This window comes from Penaeus chinensis, chromosome 25, assembly GCF_019202785.1.
Source record: "Penaeus chinensis breed Huanghai No. 1 chromosome 25, ASM1920278v2, whole genome shotgun sequence".
Lineage (NCBI taxonomy): Eukaryota > Metazoa > Arthropoda > Malacostraca > Decapoda > Penaeidae > Penaeus > Penaeus chinensis.
In genome coordinates this window covers 13,122,267-13,131,139 of record NC_061843.1, presented here as the reverse complement: position 1 = coordinate 13,131,139, position 8,873 = coordinate 13,122,267, and the positions used below count along the sequence as shown (strand labels likewise).

Here is an 8,873-nt window from a genome sequence, read left to right as displayed (position 1 = left end):
GTGACGAAAGGGCGCGCTTGAGGGAGCAAGAGGAAGAGGAAGAGAGTGATATAAAGAGAGGTCTGCGAGAAAAGGAACGCGGGGAAACAGGGACTCGTTTGCTCGAGACGTTAAATACAGATAAAATTAGATTATTTGGGGCAAAGGAAGAAAAAGGGAAATACAAATAAGGGGGGGCAGTTGTTCGCATTGGGTCGCCTCTTTGACATGGCACCCGGTGTTGTGATTTCGGAAACCACGATGGTATCGCTACATTTTACGATGGATTAGTACCTTTTGTAGTTCGGAACATTCACTTAGCCCTGTTGAACTCAGTGCCTCGAACTCTTCTTTCACACGAGAGCCCCTGCTGGAGACAATGGCGGAGGCGCCGAAAAGAACAAAGTGGCAGATCCTGCTGGCGGCGCTGAGCAGCGTTTCGGTGGAGCCCGTGATGCTGCTGGACGGCGTGGCCTACTCCAACATGGTGGTGCTGGTGGAGAACCTGCAGATGGACAAGGTGTGCCGCGTGAACCTCAACCACTCGGCCGAGGTCTGCGGCAATCTGTCGGAGCACAAGGTGGTGCGCGACGAGATGACACGCGAGGTTAGCGTGTTCGCCATGTACAACGGCATCATCACCTCCATCATCCCGCTGTTCTTCATCCTGTTCATGGGCGCCTGGAGCGACAAGTACGGCCGCAAGACGCCGCTCCTCGTGGCCACGCTGGGCCACCTGCTCTATGCGCTCGGATACCTCGTCAACTCGGCCGTGGAGGCGTGGCCCGTCGAGTACCTGCTGGTCGTGGCCCTGCTCGACTCGCTGGGCGGCGGCACCGTGTCCTTCCTGACGGCGGCGAACTCCTACATGAGCGACGTGACCACCGAGGAGGCCAGGACCTCCCGCCTCGGCCTGGCCAACAGCATCTGGTTCCTGGGCGGCCCCATCGGCACCTTCATCGGCACTTACATATACAAGGCGGGCGGCTACCAAGTGCTCTTCGGAACATCGCTGTCCATGTACCTGGTCTCGTGCGCCTACATCATCTTCCTGCTGCCGGAGAGCCACGGGCCCTTCGCCAACGTCAAGAAGCTCGAGAAGATCCTGGAGCCGAAGCAGTCGCTGCGCCTGCGGGAGAGCATCGTGTGGGTGTACGGCCTCGACAAGGACAAGAAGCGGGACCTGATGCACACCGAGAGCGTGAGGGAGCGGGCCAGGAAGATCTCCCTGGCGCAGATGCTCAAGGACTTCTTCAACCCCCGCCGCTTCGTCGACAGCTTCAGGTGCACCCTCAAGAAGCGGGAGGGCCACGTCAGGATCTACATTCTGCTCCTCATCTTCAGCAATCTCCTGCGCAAGCTCGGTCGAGGTGAGTTCCTTGGGGCTCGGGCTCGGGCGCGCAGGAGGAGCCTCCACCGCGCGGCGAGGGCGGCCGCCTCCCTGCGCAGGGAAGGGCTCCTCGTGTGCGTCTGTGTGTGCTTATAAGTGTATGCTTGAAGAAAGCGATAGTTTCTGCGTTCGATGCACAGCTAATCGAAATGATTTTCACCCAGAATAATTGCATCTTGTCTGATAAAAATTATATATTCCTTATTTGCTCCACATGAATCAGATCAAAACAAAGAACAAAAACAGACGGTAGGTAAAACAAAACAAAAAGCCGTCTGGAAGGCCGACGCAAGCAGCAAAAAAGAAATAAAGAAAAACTGGTTCTCCGAATATCATTGTTGTTGTTTGTTTATGAGAGTGCTGTTGCATCACGGGTCAGCAACTAAGATAAATGCCTGATGCATTCCCTTCTTTATCACATTTTTTTGGTGGGTATTATTATATAATCATTATAATCTTGTGTTATATAGTCTCCCTCCTTTGTCTCTGACAAGAACAGCACTCGGGTAGGAATTCCACTGAATTTCTCGACTTCCGCCTGAAGGTTGCCCTCGGCGGGTCGGACGCCTCAACGACAGCCTTGTTATCAATGCGTTCAGTGGAATTAAGATATTGCAAATCGGTTTCCGTTCCGCCTCACCTCGCGACGCGGGCTGGAGCGAGCGAAACAAAGAGACGCGGAAACGATAATGTCCGATGATAAGCGTGAGAAAGGAATGTAGGAAGAGGAAGGCATTTGCTTCCTCTGACGATCTTGTGCCAACATGAGCTGGCGCTAGAGGGCGTGGCGGCCGGACACAGATGCTTACAGGCATACGCACATAAACATATACACACACTCACATACATACACACAAACACACTCACACATATGTGTATACATACATATATATACACATATATATATGGATATATGTAGATTTAAATACATATACATACATATATGTAAATATACATATACATATTTACATATGTATATTTTTATACATACAGATATACATTTATATGAGTGGTGAAAACACTCTACCGTGTTGATACTATGGTAGAAAAATCCACAAAGTAAAACTAGATTTATTGAAAGTGAGACAACAGTTTCGGAATCCACCTGGATTCCATCCTCAGGTCTAAAGGCTGCCCTCGGCAAGGATGAGGATGGAATCCATGTGGATTCCGAAAATGTTGTCTCACTTTCAATAAATCTAGATATATATGTATATATATAATATATATATACATATATATATATATATATATATATATATATATATATATATATATATATATATATATTATGTGTGTGTGTGTGTGTGTGTGTGTGCGTGTGCCATAGTTATAGTTACAGAAAGATATATTTACAAATGCAGTTACAGAAGAAGCCACATAATCCCAAACCAAGTGGACGACATTAAAAGGCCGCTCGTGTTCGCAGTTGCCTCGTTGGGAGTCAAGGGGGGGAGGGGGTAAGGAGGGCAGATGGGGATTCTTCGTTTGTTCTATTTTCATTATCTTCTACTCCATTTTTTCTCCCGAATTAATATGAAAATTAACAAGATAATTAAAGTAAAATTAACAAGAGAATAATAATAAGGGTAACGCCAACACAGACAACTGCAGCAACAGTCAGTTTGACAGAGAGCGTTGTTATTGAGCCTTCGTGGGCGGGGCATGAAGGGGGGGGTATAGATTCGGTGGGGGGGTACGACAGGCAAGGTACAGTCCAACGAAGACAACAACAATAACAATAACAACAAAAGTCAGACTAAGACAAGAAACAATAACAAAAGATAAAATAATACAAAATCCCTTTTAGTTTGTCCGATGAGTTTCCATTTTCCGAAATGCTTAAAGCTCGCTTTCGTTTTTACTTAGATTTTCCTCTCTGTATCTCGGCCTAATATCGTGTGCACGTGCGTTAGCATGCATATACATGTGTGTGTGCGTGTGTGTGTGTGTGTGTGTGTGTGTGTGTGTGTGTGTGTGTGTGTGTGTGTGTGTGTGTGTGTGTGTGTGTGTGTGTGTGTGTGAATCATAAGCATATTACATGTATATATACAAATATAAATTATGCATTTTCGACGATAAGCACAGAAATACTGCGTACGGCGCAGGCACAAAGACCGGTATCCAGCGGACACAAAAAGCGATCAGTCTTTCCCTCAATGGCTGACATAACTCCATCCGGTCTTAACGGTGCCCCTTGGAGCGCCCGCAATGGGCGGCTCAGGCGGGGGAAGGCGGGGGGGGGGGGGGGAGGCGAAGGAGACACTCAAGGATTTAGGAACAGGAAGACCTGACTGGTATAGATTCTAATGTAGCTATGCGGATAAGTTGCATTATAGATAAAATGAGTGAGAAAGAGGATATATATATATGAGAGAAATGATAGAGAGTAGTATGATAAGAGTATTACTGTCAAAAGTGTTTCCCACAGCATGCAAAAGCCTCTTTACAAAGCCCTTGTATTCATTCGTCTTTTTCATCAACAAATTATTCCGTTCTGCTCCAAGGCTTTAAAACGAGCAGGAAAGGTCTACCATGACTCGTGAAATGACAAGAAATAGTGGACAGGAAAGGGAAAAATATGCATATGCTTGAACTTCGCGCAGGACCAGCTGTGCATCCTTCGCTCCCAAGGGAAACTTCAAGCGGGGTCAGCCGGGATCCTGCCGACGCTTGCTGGGTCGGGCTCGAGGCGGGGACTCGCGTCGCCCGTGTCTGCGTGCTTGTGTGCTCTCGAGTCTTCTATCCCTCTCTTTCTTTGTATCCCCCCCCCCTCCTCTCTCTCTGTCTCTCTCTCTCTCTCTCTCTCTCTCTCTCTCTCTCTCTCTCTCTCCCTCTCTCTCTCTCTCTCTCTCTGCCTCTCTATCTTTCTGTCTCTCTCTTTTTCTATCTCTATATATATTGATATATATATATAGATCTATCTATATATATCTGTGTGTGTGTGTGTGTAATTTTTATTTATACATATATTCATGTATATATCTATTCATCTATTAATTTATGTATTTGTTTATCATTCAATTATACAACTCTACAATCTTTCCCACTTCCTCCTTCTCCCTCTCCTCTCTCTGGCATAATGTTTGACAACAGAATCTCCCGCGCCCGTTTTATAGCCTTGGTCTCTCTTCTGCTCGGCCTCTTTTTGCTAAACTAGAGCGCTGTTTCGCTAATGTCTCGCTAACGTTAGCATCGTTATTGTTTTGGCTGCTTTCGTGTCTGGCGGATATGTATTTTTGCCATAAGCCCTTATGTAGAGAGATTTAAAGATAGATTAATAGGAGGATAGATAAATCAACATTCTAAATGTTGAGCATAATATGGTTGACGATAAAATGTAGTAGATAGTTAAAAGAGCATAGAGAACATAAAGTCAGGTATATGCTATACGCGCTTCTTGAGGAATTCACGGAAGAAGGAAGAGAAGGCTGGGTAGGCGAAGAGAGAGAGAGAAAAAAAAAATTAAGATATACGGAGATACAGATAGAAAAGTAATAATTATGGTAATGATAATGATTCCAAATAAATAACGACCAATGAAACTACTTTTACCTGACGTTTAAAGAAGCGAAGTGACAAAATATAGAAATTAAAGCAAAAAGTTTAAAGACAGATATTCAAAACAGAAAAAAAAACACCACAATTAATAGAACTTTTCTGTGGCTGTTATTGCTCTAGCTTCGCCGCGTACCCAATGACCCCATGTCGACTCGTCAGGCCCCGCCCACTAACCCATCTATCTCATTCTTGTATATATATATATGTGTATGCGTTCGTACCTACATCCCCCACCCTGTTTTAAGGGAAGATGAATGCATTCGACGTGGCGGGGTGAGGGAGAGAGAGAAAGAAAGAGCGTGTTGTGTGTGTGTGTGAGAGAGAGGAAGATGAAAGATAGAGACAAAGATACAGAGAGAGAGAGAGAGAGAGAGAGAGAGAGAGAGAGAGAGAGAGAGAGAGAGAGAGAGAGAGAGAGAGAGAGAGAGAAGAAAGAAACGGAGGGAGGGAGGGAGGAAGAGATTGGAGAGAGAGAGAGAGTGAGAGAGAGAGAGAGAGAAGAAAGAAACGGAGGGAGGGAGGGAGGAAGAGATTGGAGAGAGAGAGAGAGTGAGAGAGAGAGAGAGAGAGAGAGAGAGAGAGAGAGAGAGAGAGAGAGAGAGAGAGAGAGAGAGAGAGCGAGAGAGAGAGAGAGAGAGAGAGAGAGAGAGAGAGAGTGAGAGAGAGAGAGAGAGAGAGAGAGAGAGAGAGAGAGAGAGAGAGAGAGAGAGGAAGACAAATTCGGGAAGGAACAAGGGAGACAGACTGCGAGAGACACGGGGAAAGAGATAAATAGACACACAAAGAAAGAAGAGAGGGAGGGAGGGAGGGAAAGAGAGAGAATAATAACAAGAAGAAAGAAACAGAGAGGGAGAATAATAATAATATGAGAGAAACAGAGAGAGAGAGAGATAGAGCGAGAGAAAGAAGAGAGCACAATCTGTTATTGCCCCCCGCCGAGGTCTCCTGTGGTATTCGATCCTCTTGGCCGGGCAAAAAAGAAGAAAAAAAATGTATAAGCAACAGGTTCGAGAAACTGGTTCCGTCGGGTTCGAGCAGCTTTTCAGCGCTGGAAAGGAGGAGGAGAATTTCGTTATTTTGTTTGAGCAAGAGTGATGCGTAATGCAAGAGAAGAGAAAGAAAAGAAGAGAAGAAAGGAAAAAAGAAAGTATTTATATGTGTATAGATGATACATGGATAGATAAATAGCGGTATTCAGACTGGTAGATAAATAGATAGATGATGCGTGTGTGTGTGTGTGTGTGTGTGTGTGTGTGTGTGTGTGTGTGTGTGTGTGTGTGTGTGTGTGTGCGTGTATTTATGTATATATGTATATATCATAAAAAGTGGTCCATGAACTAAGAAAGAAATGCTATACTTGGTTTAAAAATCATTGCAATACAACGATGCAATCATGATTCATGAAATGCCCATTCTATCACCCGATAACACACACAAAAGGGAGCCTCACGCTGCAGTTTTGACCCGTGAAGACAAGTGGCTGGTTGCTCATTTGACTAAAGTGGTGCTTCAGAGGACAACAGTTGGGAATGATTATTATCAGCGCTGGTTGGTAATTGGATTTATTGCCATTATTTACTTATTGTATTTGTCTGTGTATGTGTTACAGAGGGGCGAGGGAGGAAGAGGGAGAGAGGGAGGGAGGGAGGGAGGGAGGAAGGAAGGAAGGAAGGAATGAAGGAAGGGAGAGCAAGGGAGGGAAAGAGATATATATATATAGATAAACAGATATATAGATAGATAGAAAGGGAAAAGAGAGAGAGGGGGGGGGGAGGAGAGAGAGAGAGAGAGGGGGTTTTTAAAGGTTAAAGGTTTAAAGATTTAATTTTATTCCATTTGTTACAGTGGATATTCTTGGTGTGACATTTTATTTTGCTTCCAAGTTAACCCCTGTGTGCAAGGAATGACCGGGGTTACCATCCACTGGCGGCGAGGGATTTGAACGCAGGTCAGCAAAATTGCTAAACGAGATCGCGCTACCGCTGCACCACACAGCACAAAAGAAGAGAGAGAGAGAGAGAGAGAGAGAGAGAGAGAGAGAGAGAGAGAGAGAGAGAGAGAGAGAGAGAGAGAGAGAGAGAAAGAGAGAGAATGGATCGTGAACATTTTGTTTCCTTGACTAATGTAGGTTTTTTCTTGCCATTAGTTCTTGATCATGTTCCCTTTCTGCTGCAAAGTCATCGGCCGTTTTAGCATAGTTCAGCAACCTTGACAAAATACGAGATACCAATGTGAGACGCTAGCTTCTTCAGCGTCTCCAGCAGATATCTGATATTGCTAGGTCAGGTTTCTTGCACTTCCTTCTTCGTGACGTTCCATGCGTTTTTATGGGGTTCAGATGAGGTGAGTTACCTGGCCACTCCAACACGTTGATTTCACTGTCATTCAGAAACTTTTAGACCGTCGCTGATTCGTGGCAAGGGGCCTTATCGCGCATGAAATAATCATATTCATGAAAACCGCAAAGTACTGGCACATGTTCTCCTAATACGTTAATATATAATCACTTTCGCTCGCTGTAGCGTTCCTCAGATGAAAGATTAGACCTCGCCTGCCCTTATTCCCAATGGAAGAATTCTAAAGCATCACTATGCCCGCATGTTTAATTGTCACGACTGTGTATTTTGGAGTTGGAGCGACGCACGAACTTCAAGGCTCCCTCGCCAGTCTGAACAAGGTTTCATCACTCAACGTCACCTTCCAATCGGTAAACTGAGGTCTTTCTGAAGGCGATGCTGGATGGTCCTAGAGAAGTTCTGGATGCCTGTTCTTAAGTGTGGATGCTGTTATAATAGGTTCAGGCGTGGGCATCGTGTCTGTCCTTAGCAACGCTCTCCAGAACCATGCTTCCTCTATTTTGCTTCTTCGCATGTTTGATACTTTCCTATCTGCAGATACGCGCATTAGAGGCATTCTCCGTTCTAATACCGTGATTTTTTTTTTCTCGGGTAATATCAATTTGGTTCGACCCATTCTGTTAGACTGAACTGGGAGTTTTCAAACTTGGCATACTAATAAGGAAATTCTGACAACCTGCCCTTGACATAAAACAAAACTTATGGCGAGAAGTCAGGTCCGTTGGCTGGCCATACACGCTACACAGACTTCGCTTGGAACGCGATGTAAACTTTTTTTGTGTGTTGAATATATATTTTTTTTTTGAAGCCACTGTATATGTATGTATATATTATATATATATATATATATATATATATATATATATATATAAATATATATATATATATATATAGAGAGAGAGAGAGAGAGAGAGAGAGTGAGAGAGAGAGTAAAAGAGAGAGAGCGAGATAGAGAGAGAGAGAGAGAGAGAGAGAGAGAGAGAGAGAGAGAGAGAGAGAGAGAGAGAGAGAGAGAGAGAGAGAGAGTAATATACAGGATTTATTAAACAGCAAAGGAACAGGTATATTCTATACAAGTTATACCTGTGGAAATTAAATGTTCAAAACAGTTATCTTAATGTTCAGTATGAGACTGTTAGCCTGTGGGATACAATTACGCACGCGCTCTGCATTGCACTTTCAGTATTGTGAAAGACTGTACACACACACAACACACACATACACACACATACACACACACAAGGTAAACACACACACACACAAACCACACACCACGTACACCACGTACACACTACAGCACACACACATACACACACACACATTTTAAACAAACACACACACGCACCACAAACAACATACACACACACGCACCACCACGCACGCAAGACAAGCACCCGCACACTCACACAACACCAACACACACACACTCAAATATAAATTACACTCCTGCAACACACACACACACACAACACTAAACCCACACACACTCCTGCCCCCACACACACACACACACACACACATCACTTAAACACGCACAAAACACCCACTCACACACGACAGTAAAAAATACACAAAACACACACAAC

The 8,873-nt window shown here is 44.7% G+C and overlaps 1 protein-coding gene across 1 annotated transcript; it reads left to right on the top strand.

Annotated features, from left to right (window-relative positions):
* LOC125038711 (proton-coupled folate transporter-like) lies at positions 1 to 2,190 on the top strand. The gene has a single exon (XM_047632282.1). It carries the CDS (start codon positions 359 to 361, stop codon positions 1,463 to 1,465), a length of 1,107 nt encoding a protein of 368 aa, XP_047488238.1. The 5' UTR covers positions 1 to 358; the 3' UTR covers positions 1,466 to 2,190.
* The last annotated feature ends 6,683 nt before the right edge of the window (positions 2,191 to 8,873 follow it).

Coding starts and splice junctions, on each gene's coding strand:
- LOC125038711 (XM_047632282.1), top strand. CDS start 359: ATGGCGGAGGCGCCGAAAAGAACAAAGTGGCAGATCCTGCTGGCGGCG.